This window comes from Centroberyx gerrardi, chromosome 3 (genome assembly GCF_048128805.1).
Source record: "Centroberyx gerrardi isolate f3 chromosome 3, fCenGer3.hap1.cur.20231027, whole genome shotgun sequence".
NCBI classification, from domain to species: Eukaryota; Metazoa; Chordata; class Actinopteri; order Beryciformes; family Berycidae; genus Centroberyx; species Centroberyx gerrardi.
Window position 1 is genome coordinate 4,048,611 of NC_135999.1, and position 20,175 is coordinate 4,068,785.

The following is a 20,175-nucleotide window of genomic DNA, read 5'->3' on the forward strand; positions in this document are numbered from 1 at the left end:
CGGGGCTTGCTCGAGCCCAGTCTGTGACATCTCTCCCGACAAACAACAAAGAAGCATGCGCACATCCACTTGTAGGTGCTTGGCTGAGTGCAGCACATAAATGGCTGTAATGTCAAATGCTGTGGAGAGGCTGCGGAGCTTCACCTCCCACATCATTCCATCAGCTCACCATCATCTTGCGTCCGGCCCTCTCGGCCTTTTATCATATTTGTACATATTTGGTCGTCTTTAGTGTTATAAAGGGGTTTAATCGCAATTACATGTAAGTAAAGTAAGCAAACTTTATTTATAAAGCGCCTTTCGAAACCAGAGTTACAAGGTGCCGTACAATGAAAACATGAAAAAATAGAAAATAAAAAAGAAAGTTAGAAACAGAAAAGCAGAAAATAACAAAAGAAAAACATTAAAACTGCACAGAAGGCAAAACACATTACAAAACAAAGTGCTTACGAAACAAGTGAGTTTTTAAAAGCTTCTTAAAACTATCCACTGACTCTGCTCTCAGTTTTTTATGACTAAAGGAAGACGGTTCCAGAGAGTGGGAGCTACAACTGAAAAAGCTCGGTCACCCTTAGTTTTAAACCTGGATTTTGGGACAGCTAGAAGACCTGAGAGATCTCAATGATCTCACTGTGGCCAAGGGACACAATAATTCCAATATATAAAGTGGGGCCAGCCCATGTAGTGCTTTATAGGTGATTAAGAGAATTTTAAATCAATTCTGCAGTCGATGGGTAACCAATGTAGAGTGGCCAACACTGGTGTAATGAGTGACCTACGGCGTGTATTGGTTAAAAGTCTGGCGGCCGCATTTTGGACCACCTGGAGCCGAGACACATATGCATGTTGATGACGATATAGAGCACCGATCCTCCAGGAAAATGCCTCAGTCGTGTCAGTTAAGGCTAAATGAGGTGGAAAGTAAAGTTGAATTCTGATTTTAACTGAGCTAGATCGGACATGCTGTGTTTCACCAGTTCCTCACATGCAGGCTGTGAGCAAGCGAACCCAAAGCGGTGTGAAAAAGTAAACAGCAGTAAGTCATTTCGATGGAGCTGTCCACAGTGACAGCGAACGCAGCAAGCCGAGTCGTTCTGGCCTCAAGAATTGATTGTTTTGTCTCCATATTCAGCCACATTTCACAGGTTTAGCCCGCCTCCAATCTGCGGCGGAAAGGAAGGAAACTGATTATCGAAGTGCCTTCTTCTCTGTGATGTCTCAAGTCTTCATAAAGAGAGGCTGAATGAACAAATGAGCTATAAAAAATAATAAATTATATAAATACACTGGAGAACCCAGTTACTGTGCATGCATGCTGTGATTTACAATTAATAAACCTGCAGGCTAACTACTGTTTGGACAAGTGGTTATGCTGTCAACTTAGAATTGATACAGTTGTCGGAACTGATTCAACATACATTTTTACAGCATTAGATTGCATTATTAGTGCTGAAACAACAGAATGAATCAATTAAATTACTGGATTATTATTTTGATAATCGATTAATTGTTTTATCAAGTAAAAATACCAAATATTTGCTGGTCACAGCTTCACAAACACTAAGATTTGCTTGCTTTTCTCCATTTCATATTATAAAATTAGTACCTTTGGGATTTTTTTGGCTGCTGGTCAGACTAAGTAAGCAATTTTAAGAATCACTTTGGGTTCTGGTAACTTGTGATGGGCATTTGACATTATTTGTGATCGATTAATTGAAAAAATAATTGATAGATTAACCGATAATGAAAATAATGGTTAGTTGCAGCCCTATGCATTACAAGTTTTACAAACTATCAAAATTTTCAAATTATGGTTTGGTTACTCATTTTCATGAAAAAATAAAACGGAAAATGACAAAGAGTAAAGAGCACAAAATCAAGTGAACACCCACGCTGAAACCTGATTGGCTCCCGTTTTGTACCTCAGAGGACGCTGCTATGCTAGCTGCACAGGCTGCAATACGGAGACCTCGAGCATGTGCGCCTGTAATGTGTGTGTGTGTGTGTGTGTGTATCGCTATTAAATAACAGAAACATACACACCTTAAATTAAAGTGAGTGTGAGAGAGAGAGAGAGAGAGGAATAGAGCTTGCTGTACAGAGAACTGAAACAGCCAGAAGAGAGTGTAATAGTCAGAAAGGCGTGACGATCTCATGTTGCTCTCGTGTTATGAAATAGCCTCCCTGGGGATACAATACACACACACACACACACACACACACAGAGAGCCATCTAGGAAATGAGAATGGGCCTCATCCGTGGATAATGGTCCATCACAACCCATGATGGTTTCCTCTGGAAGAGTAAATGGAAGTAAATGGCATGCTGATTGAATCACAACATTGTCATGTATACCAGATGGCAAAAAGGCCTTGCACCTTAGAATGACACCAAAGAAACAAACAGTGTTAACAGGCCCCATTTCACTGGCCAACTGCCATTTCCTTAACAAACCCTGGAGTGTATGGGAGGGTCTAATCATGGAGACAGAAAACCACATTTCACAGAGGGAGTGGATAACGTTGAGTGCTAGTGGAAAATATTCTGGATATTTTGTGACTAGCATGGATTCATATTTAGGCCTACTCTGTGTACTATAGTGGGAAGCAGGGAGGTGTAATAAGCAGGGAGACTGTCCTTCAACCAAACAACCCAGGTTCAAGACCCCAAGACACTGAATCCCTACCAGCTCCAGACCCTGACCTCTGACCTCCAAGTGGAGGGGGGCAAGAGAAAAAAAGAACTTCCCTACTGGGATCAATAAAGTATCACTTTCCGTGGCTTTATATTACATTTCATTACATCACCTGTTCTGAACTCAGGCACTCCTAAACCCTCTAAGGGAACCGTCTTCTTCAATTACCTCACCTAAAAAAGTGCTGGATTTCTCCGGGAGGAACTTCCAGAAGCATTTCAATGGCCGCGCTGTCCTCGCTGAGCTACGGCACGTTTGTTCAGCTCTCCCCGGCTGTGGCTACATGAAGTGAACTCCCGGCGTCATGGAAACGAGCTCGGGCCTCGAACAATGGCAGCCGATCTTGTTAGAGAGCCCTTATTAAAAAGGAGGTTTTGACTAAACGGCAAGAAGAGAAAGAAGCAACCAAGAGGGGGGGAAAAAACTGTACTGCAAACCCTTGAGAAACCCCGTGTTAAGGCCATGCACTTGGAAAAAAAAACATTTTCATCCACTTGATAATGCCTCAAATATTGGCAGGCGAAGTCGACAAGGAAAACCTACGTCTGAGTGTGTACAACATGGACAATTCTAGATGCCTCCCTTGAAGATAATCCCTCATGGGTGAAAGCACTCAGCAATATGGCAGAGCAGTGCTAGTACTACTGCTGTGCCTCACATGTCCACTACAATAGACACTCCGCTTCGATCAGCCACGCCGTCACACTCTGCCAGCTGCCCTGCCAGTCGCCTGTGCCACCTGTTTCTCATTTCCGCAGCGGCGTCCGTGCTATCTGACCAGGCTGGGATGGTATTGCCCGGGGGGGGGGGGCTGTACCAAGCTGGCGGGAGAGAAGTACATGAATGTGTGTGTACAGGTGTTTGTACACGTGTGCGCGTATGGTCTACCTGCCGCCACCTGTGTGTGCAGACCAGTGTTTTTCCCCCTATTTTTATTCTACGATGGCGGCCCGCCACAGTGTTGACCTGATTCACACACAGCGGCCATTTTGAACACTCGGGGGAAGTGAAGAAAGAGAAAGTCCAGCCCAGCTCTCTTCTTCTGTTGGGTCCAACAAACATTTATCACTTCACAGATTTCAGAATCTGGAGGGATATCGGTTCACATTTTAATATACAGTATTTGGCACCATTATCACTAGCTACCAGAGTCTAGCTACTAGCTAGCTAGCTAGCTTATTAACTAGTAAGCTAACTAACGTCCCTGCTAAATTCAAGCAGTCTTTGTGGTTGTTGTTTCTGAAATTGCTAGTTAATTTGCTAACTGTTAGGTCTATCTGAAGTCATCACTTATGTGTTGAAGTCATGCTAGTTTTACAGATACGCCAGTCTTCTGGGTAGAGTTTCCCACCGCGTGTTCAAAATGGCCGCCGTGTAAATAAGGCCAAGTACCCGCCATGCTGAAAGTTTAGTTTTACTTTAAATGGTCTCTTTAAGTAAAGAGGTAGGCAAGACACAGTGCCACTATTGTGCGCAACAGGCAGTATAGGTTTCCTCATCATCATCAAACATTGGTGCAGAACATGTGTGTGTGTGTGTGTGTGTGTGTGTGTGTGTGTGCATGCCTGTTGGCACAGTAATCAGTCAGATTTTTTTTTTGGCACAGAGAACAACGGCCGCAGCTTGCAGCAGCTCAGTACGACGGGAACCGAAGCCAAATACCGGCAGCTGATTAAAACGATGACTGAGAGTGTGGATGCAGTGGACAGATGTGGCAGCGGGGGGGGGGGGGGGGGGGGGAAGAGGAGGAAGGGGGGCAAAGACTCCACTTCAATGTGCCAGCTGGTTTAAGTCGGGGCGGATGTGGGTCAAATGATTTTCAACGGTGCGTGCGTGTGTGAGTGTGTTTTCATATCTGGATGACATTCGCTGTATTGAACACACGGCGTGATTGCAAATGAGGTGCGGGTGAAGTTGAATGAATGCGCGGCGTGTGGCTTTTGGCGAGCGTCGGGCGCGGTTTACATTACGAGATATTCATTCTCTTTGATGGAGTTTGGCCCGAGCGAGACTTCCAGGGGCGCTGGGTAGCCTGTTCCCTGGGAAAGGCAAGAGCGGAGCGAGCCAGCCGCCCAGGCGTCCTTCCAGCCATCCATCCGGTCATTCATTCAGCCAGCCAACCCCACATCCCTCCATTTATACCGTCATCCATCCCTCTATCAACCCATCCGTCCCCTCAGCCAGCCTGCCAACCAGCACCTAATTGCTGGTTTCAATTGGCTTGAAAGTGATGCTGAACTTGGGTAGTACCTTAGGTTGTGTAGCTTTCTGGCCATGATATAACCCGGTCGATTCTCTGTTATCTGTTGCTCAGGTAGAGGCAATTGGAGAATTGTGTTTTTTTCTCTCTCCATTTCACTGTCATTTTGGGGTAATATCATGGCCAGGAAGGTACACAACCTAAGGTACTACCAAAGTTAAACGTCCATTTAATATACCCAGATGCTACCCATCAAAAAAATTCATTCAAAAACTACATGTGCACTCATAAACTACCTTCAGCTCTTGGGTAGAATCGACTGTGATGCACTGACATCTATTGAAATTGACCGCATGTTGCTCAGTTACTTTTGCTCCCTCCGAGTGGCAAGCACGGCAATCAAAAATAGTAGAGTTCCACCTTCGGGTTTACTGTGCTAGATGGCTTGGAACGACTGCGTATGTCCAAAAAAGATTTGAGATTATAAACTATCATATCAGACAGTTGCTATAATCCCCCAGTTATTGCCAGCGCTGGAAAGCAGAGAAATTTAAAAGTGCTGGAAACATTTCATTCAAGGTAATGGGGAAGGCCACCTATCGCGACTATGTCAAATAGCCTCAAAACACACTGATGTGGAGTTAATTTAGCTTTGAATAGAACTTTTTTTTTTTTTTGTCGGTGGCCTTCACAGAGTGTCATTATGGTGTGAGTCACGACGGCGTGTGAGTGAATCAAGGTTAATGGAAACAGTAGCGGCTGCCCTTCTACCCTTCAATTTCTTTTTTTTTTTCCCTGGAAGTATCCGTTCTCCCGTGAAAACCTTACTCGCCGGATGCTGTCTGGGTCTTTGTAAGTCTTTTGTAGCGCAATCCTGAGCCGATGTCCGGTGCTCTTTTGTCTCGGATGAATCGCTCTGAGCGTGAAATCTGAACCACCTTTCGATTCGTCGCCCACGTTAGCGAGCGGGTCGCGGCGTTCGAAAGCGGACGACGGGCAACTCGGGTCATCCGGAGGTGCGGTGACGTCAGCAGATTTCTAAGGCGCTCGGAAAGGGCGAGTCGGCCGAAGCGAGAGAGAGAGAGAAAGACGGGCGCGAGAGCTCCCGCAAGCGAGAGAGAAAGACATATTAGCAGATAGACAGACAGATAGAGAGAGGGAGTGAGCGAGAGAGAGAGAGAGAGAGAGAGCACATCTATCTGTGTCTACGGTGATGAATCACTTCTCCAGCCCTTTCCAGGGAAAAAATGAATGGGCGCGGTGGCTGATAAATGGTCGCACTCAGGAGGCAGGAACAGGGGAGAGTTATCCCCGAGGTGTTGAAGAGGAAAAATGTTTATTTCTTGGCTAAGTGGCTCTGGTTAAACTGAGGTCTGAACCTTGTCTGGGAACTTCAACTCAACACTGAAGACTGAAGCTACACTGCACTGAGGCTGACTAAAACTGGAAACTAACTTTTTTCAACGCAAAAGATCCATGACTCAAACATATTCAGATGCGACCGATGAAACTGAAACCGTTATCGATTGTAGTATTAGGATATGTGAGTCACTAACAAATTGCTGTGATTCAACTGTGAATCACTAACAAATTGCACAAGTAGAATAAATCGACATGTGACACGCTTCCAGTTTGTTTGGACATAAACAGAACTGGGTGGTTAGCATGAGCAGCGATAGCCACCATGGCTGAACAGGCAAAGAAAAGAGCGCCACCTACAGCATCAACAGAAAATCCGAGGAAAAAGACGTCACAGCACTGGACGCACCTGTTTGACTGACAGGTGATTTCTGGGAAGAGCAGTGCAGAAACACCACAGCAGTGAACGCTTAGAGCACCAAAGATGGAGACCGATTGAAAAAAAAAAAAAACAAGATTCTCGCAGATTATCATCGCGTGATACCGGGATGAGAAAGAGATACGACTTGAAGGAAGGACTTAGGATATGGAAGAAAGCGGGCGGGTCTAAGACGGAGACAGACGGAGGGATGACTCACGCGGGATCAAAGCTCGCTGAACAACTCATAGGGTTTGGTTGTTGCAAAACGTTTTGCTGAACGGGCGTGATCTTTGTTAAACTTGTCCAGACACTGCGCAGATAGCCGGTCCAACATCTGCAGTGGTAAAGGCTGCGATGACGCAACACAGCCGAGCAGCAGACAGTAATCTCTTCCCAGAGACAATACGCAGAGAGAGGGAGGGAGGGAGAGAGAGAGAGAGAGAGAGAGAGAGAGAGATGTGACCTCGCATGTCCCCGTGACTCCAAACCCAAGGCACACACACACACACACACACACACACACACAGAGTATTAGCTCGTGACCCTGGGGGCTTTAAAGAGAGAGAGAGAGAGAAAAAAAAACCTCTCCCAGAACTTCCCCCTCATCCCCACCACTCCTCCCTCTTCTCTTTCCATCCCTCTCTCCATAAATCCCCCCTCCTCCTCCTCCTCCTCCTCTTCTTCCTCAGCCCCTCAGCAATCAACTGGACCTGAATCACCCGCTATCCCCCCCCCCCACTCTCTCTTTTCCCCCCTTCCTCAATCCTCCTTTTCTCTCTCCCTCCCTCTTCTGCTTTTACTCCCACCCACCCACCCACCCCCCACCCTTCTCTCCCTCCCTTCCCCAGGCCCTCATTCACCACCCTTCCATCCCTCCATCCTTCCTCTCCCCTTGGACAGACAGGAAACACCCACTCAAAGTTATCGGAGACGAGGGATGACACCCGGCTCAATGTGCACAGTCATGATAAGACGTGACAAGCCCCCCCAACACACACACACACACACACACACACACACACACACACACACACACACACACACACACGCGCACCCCTCCCTATTGGACCATTGAGGAAATGAGGTTGCTTTTCGATGTGTTTTTTTTTTTTTTCAAGTTAGAAGGTCTGCTTCCGGAGATTCATCCAAATGGGGCTTAATCTTTGTAAAAAAAAAAAATAAAGAAAGAAAAGAAAAAAAAGAAGTGAAGTGCTTATCTGAGCAGCGATGGGTGGCAGCTCTTGTTCTTGTTCGCTGAAACATGTCGACTAACGCACATCCATCCCCTCTTACACTTTACAGTCAGAGTACAGTGGAAAAAGCATGTGGGTGTTTTCTCAGCCTGTGATCCATTGTGATTGAAGTGCGTCAGGTTTTTGGAGTTTCTGAGATCCCATGCAAAATGGAGCTCACGTTAAAAGCTATATCACGTGTACCGGGAGCCTCCATTGTTTTTTTTACAGCTTCACAACAGGTGTCAAAAATCCACACCAGCAACTGCAAGTGATCAGAGACGGTTGCCGTTTGGTCTGCATGTGAAGGAAGCGAGTGCATGGTGAGAGGAAGAGGAGTACGGCGGCGGCGATGAGGCTCATCGTTAACGGGCCTCTCCCTGCCCTTGGCGACGACGATCTGCTCACACGTTCGGGGGGGGGGGATGCGAGGAGAAAGCCCTCGCTGGTCTCCCCGTCCTTACGCAGGCCGTTCCATATGCATGAAACATGCGCTCGGAGGCTGGTTAAGTGAAAGGAAGACGCAAACACAATGACACACACACACACACACACACACACACAGGTGCACACACAGAGGACACACACAAGAAAAGCTACGTACACGAAAGGCAAATCAAAGGCAATTCTTCACATAACACCTTTGCAATGAAAGTGTAAATTTCTCCCTCGGCCATGAGGATCCATTCATGCCGATTTCATTTGCGTGTTCGGTACATGAGTCAGTGGTGTAATACCTGTTTCACAAGACACTAAGCCGTTGTTTGTGATGAGAACACATAGGCAGCAAGTGGTAAAACAAAATGAGTGAACTTGTTGCTCCTCCTTAAAGCTGCAGGCAAGATTTTTATGTAAAATGACATCCGTCCAGAGGAAGCTGGACTCACCGAAGGTTAGATCTGTTTTCTCTCTCGTCTCTTTGGTTTCCTTTGGTATAAAGCATCACAGATTGGTAAACAGGAACATGCAGTGTGCAGTTTACTGACGTCACCTTGCAGGAATTCTGGGTGTTGTAGTTCAAATGTTTCAAATCGTTATGTCTCGCTGCCCATTTGGAGCCACCAATGTGCAAAAGTTGCCTAGTGCAGCTTTAACTCACAGCAAACATAAGACTCTCACATCTCAGATAGATTGAATAGGTTGGGTCTGTAGTGTGGTTAAGGGCAGGCAGATAGTATCAAGTGTGTATTCATACTGTATATGTATATGTATTCAGGGTATACCCACTTATCAGCCTAGTTACCAGTACTGAAATATATGAGAATATGGAAATACAAGTCACACAGCATAAGAGTTATTATGGGCACCCTCCATGTCACTATTGATAATGTTAAAGGAAAAATCCACCATCAGATACACTTGAACTGTTATATATTTACGTTTTTAATACACCACCAAACAACAAAATGGACCCAGAAATGCAAGGTACATCGCCATTAGCTGTATTTAACAGTGTTAAAGTGTTTTAGGGTGGATTTTTCCTTTAATACCCACAGTCATTTTTACTACAGGGGCGTACCGTTGACTTCTTGAGGGGGCCCCCTGTGCGGGCCCCCCCCAAATACTATAAGCCCAAGTGAAGTTTGCACTGCATCCTACTTACGGAGGCTGAGAACAGGAGGAAATGTATGAGCTCCCAATAAAGGAGCTGAAAGCAAGCAGTTGTTTTGGTCACATCCCTCAGTATTTTCGACATTGCTTATTTAAGCGTTACGGTGCGTTTCGCCGCTTTGTGCCGCGACCTCATCTTTGGGTTGTCATCTCGGGATCTGAATGGGAGCGTGACGCCGCGCTACAGTCAGACGATTGTTCTGCATGCCCACCGGCCCCCCAGATAAGAAAACCCAACTGACACCCATTCATCACAACATGAAGACAGGCAGCGGGGAGACGAGCAGGACGACGACGACGAGCGACAACATGGGTGATAATTGAAAAAGGCGTGCATGCCAGGACAGGGGAGCAATCATCTGCGCCGTCTATTTTTAGACAGCAAGAGTCGTGAGACCAAACAGACCCTGCATGGGGTCAAGGAGTGTGTGTGTGTATTAGTATATATTAGTATATATATTAGATATTAGTAAGAAACACCACTCAATGGCTTCACAGTGGGGGGCTATGAATCCCCTGCAGGATGAGCCCTGGGTTGCGGTCATCATGTGCATCCAATAGGGCAGCGTGGATTTAATGTAATGCAAACTCTGTGTATGTAATGGTGTGTGTGTGTGTGTGAGTGTGTGTGTGTGTGAGTGAGAGACAGAGAGAGAGAGCACAGCTTGTGTGCACTAATAAAAAAATCACTACAATATCCCTGTATGGTCAGCAGTGAGTTTATAGTGACATTATCATATTTAATGGTAATTCCTCTATTTCCTATGGTATCAATGCAGGATTTTCTGTAATAGGATTTTTGATGAAAGTGTTTCTGTGATATTTGTTTAGTCCCATTCTAAAATATACAGTAGGATTATATGTGCATGTATGTAATGGATTATAACATTAACCAAGACTACACAGTCTTGTTAGGCTTAGCAGAACGGTTTAAAATTGACTTTATCCAGAGATTGGGTGTATTACATTGAAGTGTTATAGGCTAGAGCCATAGAACCGTGTGAGAGAGAGAGAGAGAGAGAGAGAGAGAGAGAGAGAGAGAGAGAGAGAGAGAGAGAGAGAGAGAGAGAGAGAGAGAGAGAGAGAGAGAGAGAGAGACTGATAACCTTGCTAGTCTTGACTTAATTACTTCCAGCTAAATTTGGGTGAATATGTTCCTCAAAGTTGACTGTAAGCCAGCGGCAGCTCCTTCCACTTGTCTCGAGCAACAAACCCAACGTGAAGGCTCTCGCGCTGCCTTGACAGTTACAGCCATAAAGAAGTGTAGAAACGGGTCGAAAACTCACCTCCTCCACGGTGAGGGGCATGCATATCCTGTACTCCTTCAGCAACATCTTCTTCCCCCTCTTGATACGCGTCTCGTGTGTATTCACAAATGTGTCAAAAACCGGGCAGGAAAACGGTCCCTCCGCCGCTCTACGGGGTCTGTGTAATACCTCTGGATGTGTCACTGCATGTGGAAATACAGCCCAAGTTCCAGCTGGGTTGTCTCATCGGAGCCACAGCACTCTCTCTCCGGCGGGGAATGCGAGCGCAGGCAGAATGAGCTGGTCTGACGGAGCCTCGTCCCCTCGTAGCCACAGCTGCGTCAAGCGCCACGCAAACAGCACGGAGCAACACCGGAAGCGAGCTGATTCGGGCTTCAAAATAAAAGCGTACAAAAAAGAATATGGCCGTGAGTGCAAGTGACGAATTACATTGCTTTTAATAGTTGCTGTATTTGAGTAGCTATTTGAAGGTAGCAATTTCACGTTTACTTAAGTGTGTTTTGACTGAAGTATTACGTATTTTAAGTTGTATCCATTAAAGACGAGATGAAATGAAAAATGCCTTTTTAACCCTTTTAGATCACATCCCCGGTCATACTGTGCACCTATTTAACAATATATGCCAAAAAAAATACCAAAAATCAATTTCATTGTATTCTTATATCAAAATTCAATCATGTTTTCTTCCTGTAAAACAAAATATGCCGTGTGCTTACGTAAGCATGCCCGTAACTAATTTCAACCAATAATATCATGACATCCACCCATCAATCAATCTTCAACTTTTAGCGCACAGAGCTAAGAGGCTAAGATTCATTAGTTAGCTAGCTAGCAACAGCACGGTACTTCGGTGTGTCTTCGGGTGTTATGACACGCCCACTTTTCAACGTTCAAATCAAATTCCTCCCAACGTTATGTCCCGCCTGTCTTTCCTGTTTCACTCGGAAATACGTCACGATACGGAAGTTAGATACTCTCGAAATGCCGTTTCATCTCGACTTTAAGCCTACAGAGTAGCCTACACATTTTGTAGGCTTTGCAGCATATTGCATCAAAAACTGGTCAAGTGTAAATTGCATTTGTGTCAATCCTGTGGAGGCAATGTAAAGTTAACTAACTGTAACATTAAATGCTCAAATCTTTCTATTATAGTTGCTTAGTTAACAGTAGCCAAAATCCTATATCCATCCAGCTGCAGTAGGCTATTGGACAGTGTTTGGTAGTTGTCTAGCTAGTTCGCTAGCCTTGCTAGCTAGTTGTATAGCTAATAGCAAAAGAAACATCAATGAAGTAACATTACTGAACAATAGTAGTAGGCATTTAACATTTTTTAATCACAGAAAAAATAATGACCGCATGTGCAATATCACATGTTCCCTTGTTCTTTTTATATTGCATGGGAAGAATCATATTAAGGACCGTTTTTAAAGAGTAGCCTACATTTTAACCGAGCTACTTTTTAAGCAGGTTTTTGCAACTGTAATTATTTACCAGATAATAACTGACACTGCCCCGGACCTGGCCCAAATCTTAGGGCTGGGAGTCGAATCGATTCTTTGATTCGACTCATTTGGGAAACGAGAATTGACTCCAAAGCTGTGGAGTCGATTCCACACAGTACAGAAAATGTAGATTCCCTGCACACGCATGTACAAGTGAATCAAGTCCTCACTGGCTATTCTGATAAGTGTACAAGTGGCTAGTTTGCCCGGCAACAGAGTGAGAGAGCGGGAGAGGGAGAGATAGACCAGGTATTAGACACTGTTGCTGACTGTTGAGAAGAAAAAAAAAAAGAAAGAAAGAAAAAATTGTCTGGAATCGACTCTTGGAATCGACCCCATCAACTCCCAATACTTGGAATCAGAATCGGAGTCAATTCCAAAATTTCTGGAACCAACCCAGATGTAGGCCTAATGCTAATAGGATTGGTACTTCCACCCCTATATGACTATATTATGGAAATTACACAAAAAAACAACAGTTGTAGTTTCATCAATTAAAGATTGATTCTTGAATTCCATAAATCCTCTAATAGTGGCCTGTAGTCAATTAAAAGCCGGGTCTCCGATAATGGCCGGGGGCGTGGTCGACACGAACAAATAAAGGCCGGCCTCAAATACAGGCCGGGGGAAAAAACAAAGGAAACAAGACTAGGTCAAAACCAGTATATGGCTGGACCGTGTCCGTCTCCTCTCTCCACCGCGCCCACGCCCCGCATTGATCCTCCCGATCCGAGCCCCGGACGCCCAGTGACGCATCGGCGTCGGGACCCCCGCCGAAATCTCGGCCGGATCACCGGGAACACATCGGCGCCCAGGTTCAGTTAGCTTCAGTTAGCTTTAGCTTACATGCAAACAACGGTGGATACCGGTAAACTCCTGGTGCCTGTTTGTAACTGTAGCTTGTAACTGTAGTTTGTAGTAACGTACAAGTGCCACAAGATGGCTCGGCCGGCGGAAGTCTCTGGAGCGTGCCGTCGTCGATTACCGTAATTATCGTAATGCATTGCAGTAACAAAAAAACGTCTACCTAATGTACCCCAACAGAAGCAGATCAGAAAACAAGGAGGCTTCGTACTAAAATATGAGCAAATATACTTATCAAACAGAGGGAATTAGAAATAAAGGCCTGTCTCTAATATAAGCCTGCTTCCAATAAAGGCCTGGTACCCTCTGCAGTTGAGGTAAATAAAGGCCCGGGCTAATATTAGAGGATTTACAGTATTCATTTTATTAATCAAAAAAAAATTTTTCAGGGAATGTTCACTAAGGCTTTTATTTTGGTAAAAGTTTGGCCGGATGTGATGTTTTTTATGCCTGCTGGCTTCACACCGGTTTTACCGGGATACGGCAGGAAAAAAAGCAGCGAGTAAGAAAAAAAACAGCAGTATGTGGAACTCTGTCAACTTTCATATTTCACTTTTCCAGCTTTCTGAAACCAAAGACACGAGGAAGAAATCAGCAACGGTGTTTGACTCAGAGGGAAAGGAGGCTGTCCGGTGCCTCCGGCTGTTCTTCTTCTACGGGTTAACGCAGTTTACAGAGGATGCGGAAAATTCAAGCAAATACTCCCCCTTCATCCCCCTTCCTCCCCCCTCCTCTTCCTCCTGTCAGACCCGCTCCGTCTCTCAGAGAGACGACGCGATACTTTGCTGCAGCCACGGAAACATCGGCTCAACCACCGGGACAGGAAACACACACACACACACACACACACACACACATACTCCCCCCATCTCTCTCTTTCTCTCTCACACACATACATAAACACTCACACTCTCTTTAAGACACACACATATTCTCTCTCACACACACATGCACACACAGTCACACACACTCTCTCTCTCTCTCTCTCTCTCACACACACACGCACACTCTCTCTATCAATTCAATGTCCTTTATCAGAATGAAAGTAAAGAGCAACGTTGCCGAAGCATCAAGATAAAAGATCAAAATCCCTTCCCTCCCTTGCATCACTGTGTGTGTGTGGTGTGTGTGTGTGTGTGTGTGTGTGTGTGTGTGTGTGTGTCAGAGCCTCAGCATGAGGATCTGGGTCGCTGTGTGTTTACTTCCTCTACCACACAGCGAGTTTCATGTGGAAACCACTACTGTTTGTGTATGGAACATTAAAGATACAATGCGAATGAGTGGATCAAATGAAGAAAAACTACAAAAAAGCAGCCAAAAAGTAAATGTTTCCACTGGTTGTATGAAGTCAGACACTTTCTGCAGTCTTTTGTGATTTCTCAGGGAAACCCCCCACTGTCATGCTGCTGTTCAGGCATTAAATATTTGCCCACTAGGCTGAATGAAGGCTGAGACAAGCCTGCGTCTATAACAACAGGTTTCTAATGAATAAAATTAGACACACTACCGACTCTATTTGTGTCCCGCTTTGCTTGACAAAGTTGCAGCGTGCGGTTAAATAGAAGGAACAATGCAAACGCATCAGCAGTCTCCAATTAAGGGAGGACTTGCTGCTGACTTCATTAATGTGGTGCATTGTTATGGTCTGCTCAGCAAAATTCATAAACTATAATAGGCCTGTTGCATTGCCAGGGAATGAATGTGCAATACTGGTACAGAGGGTTTGACTAATAAGGTGTTTGAAGGCCAATACCAATACTGATATGTATTGAAGCTGTCGATCAGAGGTGGGGACTCGAGTCACATGACTTGGACTCGAGTGACAGTTTCAATTGCTTGAGACTTGATGCATGAAGAGAAGACTTGAGACTTGACTTGAGTTCTGGTGACTTGGGACTTGACTTGGGTTCTGGTGACTGGGGACTTGACTTGGGTTCTGGTGACTGGGGACTTGACTTGGGTTCTGGTGACTTGGGACTTGACTTGGGTTCTGGTGACTTGGAACTTGACTTGGGTTCTGGTGATTGGGGACTTGACTTGGGTTCTGGTGACTTGGGACTTGACTTGGGTTCTGGTGACTTGGGACTTGACTTGGGTTCTGGTGACTGGGGACTTGACTTGGGTTCTGGTGACTTGGGGACTTGACTTGGGTTCTGGTGACTTGAGACTTGACTTGATTTGGGTTCTGGTGACTTGGGACTTGACTTGGGTTCTGGTGACTTGGGACTTGACTTGGGTTCTGGTGACTTGAGACTTGACTTGATTTGGGTTCTGGTGACTTGGGACTTGACTTGGGTTCTGGTGACTTGAGACTTGACTTGATTTGGGTTCTGGTGACTTGGGACTTGACTTGGGTTCTGGTGACTTGGGACTTGACTTGAGATCTGGTGACTTGACTTGGGTTCTGATGACTTGAGACTTGACTTGGGTTCTGGTGACTTGGGACTTGACTTGACTTGGGTTCTGGTGACTTGGGACTTGACTTGACTTGGGTTCTGGTGACTTGGGACTTGACTTGACTTGAGATCTGGTGACTTGACTTGGGTTCTGGTGACTTGGGACTTGACTTGACTTGGGTTCTGGTGACTTGGGACTTGACTTGACTTGAGTTCTGGTGACTTGGGACTTGACTTTGACTTGTACTTTGATGACTTGAAAAGGTTTCTAAAGTCTTGACTTGAGATCTTGTGTTTGTGTAAATGACTTAGATTGAAAGTGATGAGATTTGTTCCAGCAGACGACTGAATTTAAATTCTGTTTTCTGAATTTGTATGGAATGATTGAATTTATTGAAGTTGAAACTGATTATAGAAATCAAACTCATGATGCTCTTACCAAGTTTTTATCCTATTAAAACCATATTGCATTGAAAAGTCCTAGATATTTAGTTTTCTTTCAGATATTAAATTGATACTGGACTCTTGATTTGTTCTGACTTGACTTGCTGTTCTACATTTAGACTTGAGACTTGACTTTAATGACTTGGACTTGATTTGGAATTGACTTGGTAATCTACATTTAGACTTGGGACTTGACTTGAGACTTGTGCCTCAAGACTTGAGTCTGACTTGGGACTCTAAACTCTCCATTGAAACCAATACTAATGAAATTCTTCTAGGGTTATCAGCTCTTTAAAGCTGGGAAACTCTAGGATACTTTAAGCATTTAACTGAAGAATTAATTTACAAAAAACACATAAAACAATGAAAAGAATAAAAAATGTGCAAAGAAAATACAGTTCCATTGCAGGTTTCACAGACTGTTTTTGTGTAGCTCTGGAACCTCATTCATAATGGAAGCGGACCACATGACTGGCCCGTTTCCCAGTAGAACCTAAGATGAAAAGAAGAAAGAAACAAAGATATCCGTTAACAGTTCTGGGTGTGTCTTGAACGGTGGAGACAGTTTGCTGAATGCATTTCCTCAGCCAGACTGTTGATCGATGCGTCTCGCTGCCAGTCTGATATTAAAGCTTACCCATGTGTGCTTGTAAATGGATGGCCTAACATCATGCAGCAGCGCATTAAACCGCCTCTATGAATTAAACAACTCACATTCTTCAATGCAGAATTTCCCTTGCTAGGACTATCCGCAAGTTATTACCATGCGGCAATTAAACAAAGTTTTCATTCATTTTCCTCTGGAGGATAATGAACAGCTTATCAAACAAGCCCCAAAGCCTGCTGTGCTTCATCTCTGACAGGCTACTTTCATCCCAACCCAAAACCCAAGAGGCTTATGGGCCGTGGGACAGGCCAGGATTGCCTACTGACCTGACCACTTCAATAAGGTCTGTGTTGATTAGAAAAGGAGATTACACCGGGCCTCGTGTCATCTGAACCGCTAACTCGCGGCAGTAATACCAAAGCCGAAGCCCTAATACCTCTGTCCCACTTTTCAGCACTGACGCATTGTTGGGAAACAGTCTTTAGTTGTGCTGGGAATGATGCGTTATCTATAATATAAGTATGAATTGTGTATCGTAAAGATGAGCTTATGAAACAGGTGAATTGAGTGAAAATCATTGAAAATCATCAATCTGATACACTCACTGTGTATGATTTAGGCTTTTCATACCATTATGGCGCTGATGAGCCTATTGTAATCGGTGATATTGATGAAGATGATGTTGATGATGATGATGGCCAATCAATTAGTCCAGCGATTCTCAACCTTTTTCATATCAAGGACCCCTGATGTAGTCCACATTAGAGCCATGGACCCCCATTTGATGAGATATTTTCTCTCATTGTGTTAAGTTCTTATAAATGAAATAATGGTAAATTTAACGATTCATCAATTTGCTGGGGACCCTCCAGAACCCCCTCGAGGACCCCTGGTGGTCTCCGGACCCCACGTTGAGAACCATTGAATTAGTCAATTTTTCTTTGTTTGAGCTTTTGATATGTAAGAATCATTGTTTGCTATACAAATATGACTTATTAATATTTCTGCTTGTCTTCCATGCTGTGGCCCATGACAAAGTGCTCCTAATTTTATTTTTATTTTTTTATTGTATCCTGGTTTGAGAATTTGTGCATATGTTTTAGATGTATATTGTGTTTTTGTGGGATATTTTTCTGTCTCTGCCTCTTGTTCCACATTTGATCTTCTCCAAAGCAGATCCCAGTCATGTTCAATTTCAAACTGATTCCAGGTCAGGGCTTATAGGGGCTTTCTGTGCCCTGAGCAGCAGGAGAGTCACTGACCTACATTAGCTTTATTTATTGGGGGCAATGAATGCGTTTGGAAGCAGTGAAGTGTGAGGACAGGCATGTGCTGTGTGTATGATGGAGATATTAAAGGGACACCTGCTGGTGGACGCTGGTCACTGCATGCTGTGTTCATTCACAGGCTGACTCCATTCATAAAGTTCTTCATTCATCTGGAGCAGTCGATTCATCAGGGCAGAATGGGCTGTTCACCTTTCGAGATTTGGATCTGTGGTTGGTGTCGTCATCTTTGTTATTCGTCATCGTCATCATCATCATCATCATCATCATCATCATCATCACCAATATTACACTCTGAGGTTTGGGTTTTAATTCCCACTGTATGCATTCAAAGTAAGCTGCTCTAAAGTGATTTGAATAGAAGCATACACCAAATGCCATATAAACCTGTATCATGATCATCATTATCAGTATCATGATCATTATTATCATCATCATGATCATTATTATCATCATCATTATCATCACCACCACCACCACCACCACCATTATCATCATCATCAACAACAACAACATCATCATCATTATCATCATCATCATCATCATTATCATTATCATCATCAACACCAACAACAACATCATTATCATCATCATCATCATTATCATCAGCAGAAGCTGCATCATCAACAACATCATTATCATCATCATCTTCATTATCATCATCATCAGAATCCTCATCATCATTATCGGCAGCAGCAGCTGCATCATCAACAACATATCATTATCATCATCATTATCATCATCAACAGAATCATCAATATCATCATCATTATCATCATCAATATCATCATCATCATCATCATCTCAACTTCACATTTTCAGATGAGGATGAACAAAATTTGGCAATTTAATGGCATTACACCACTATGTAATAATAATAATAATAATGATGAACTTTATTTGTGAAGCTCCTTTTACAAAATAATGAACGTCCCTGCTTTACAGAATAATAAAAAGGGATGAAACCAAAGAAATAAAAACAATAATAAAAAGGACAATGAAGGTTCAAATTTAAATACACAGAAGTAAAAGAAAAACACAAAATACATTTAAACCAATTAACCGACACCTAAATAAAAGTGATGTTGAAGAGATGCTTCTTAAAAGTGCTGAGGGTATCAATGTAAATATGTGAAACTGCCTTGTCCCATAATGACAGTAATGTTTTGTTTTTGTTTGTTTTTTTAACTGGGCTTCCCTCCCAATTAAACCTGTAATTTATGCAAGTCATTCCTCTTATTTAATGTTCCCTATCCAGCCATGGGGCAGAGCTCCACCAAATCAACACACAGTGAATTCCCTGTTAGGACCTTAGATGCTTAATTTTTTAATTAAGAACCCAGACTCCTCTTAAATCACCCATTGATTCCTTGTTAAAAAGCCACTTCCCTTTTCTTTTCTTTTTTCTTTTCTTCTCATCCTTTACTCTTTTCATCTGCACTTCTCCCAGCCTCTTTGATTCTATTTTCTTACAAATAGTACAATAATGCCGAAGAGAATATTGTCTCCTATCTAAGGATAAAAAATTATGTGCCTCTTGTTTTTTTCAACTAAATATAGGCTAAGTGAGTTAGGCATTGAACAAACTCCAAGAATAATTTTCTGACTGGCAGACAGCACTCCCTCTACATTCAAATGATGAAAAGCTGCCTGATTAAAGCAGCTCTTTAGGGAGAGATGCCAGTCAATATCAAGTGCAGTTGTGATGCGCTGATTTGGAGAGAACATGAAACTGCCTGAAAAATAGATGGGTGTCTAAAAATATGAATTCACTTGCTGAAACATTCAAATTTTAGTGTCATTATTAAAATACTGATATCATTACAGGACATTTATGGCCCTCATGAATACATTATTAGGATTATATATCTTTATCGTAATAAAGCCCACATAAATAAATCAATAATGGTGAAATCTGAGATTCGTCACCACCACCCTCTACTTTAAAGATGGGGAATCAATTTGGATGCTCACTACTGTGCCTATTTATCCCAAGTCAGATAGATAGATATGCTTATATAAAGTGTAGACTATGCAAGTGTAAATGTGTTCAGCAAAATGTATATGTAACATTTCATCCATTTTAGTCCTAAACTGCAAAAAATACATTTTTACATATACTTCAGATACTAAAATAAAAAACGTCCAGAAAAAATTTAAATGACAGCCATTCAAAATATATTTTGGCTCGCAGACATATGCCAGATATATGCTGAAGAATAGTCAAAGTGAACAGCAGACTTTTATACGTTGAAGTATTATATTAAATTAGGCTCTTATAACGCCTGG

General features: G+C 43.5%; 1 protein-coding gene across 1 annotated transcript in view; it reads right to left on the bottom strand.

The window, feature by feature from the left end:
* LOC139930181 (cytoplasmic phosphatidylinositol transfer protein 1-like) overlaps positions 1-11,036 on the bottom strand; it is a 96,789-nt gene extending 85,753 nt beyond the window's left edge. Inside the window, exon 1 of the mRNA XM_078290609.1 lies at positions 10,806-11,036. Coding sequence (XP_078146735.1) covers positions 10,806-10,853 — 48 coding nt within the window. The 5' untranslated portion in view covers positions 10,854-11,036. The remainder of the gene's footprint in view (positions 1-10,805) is intronic.
* Between the last annotated feature and the right edge of the window lie 9,139 nt (positions 11,037-20,175).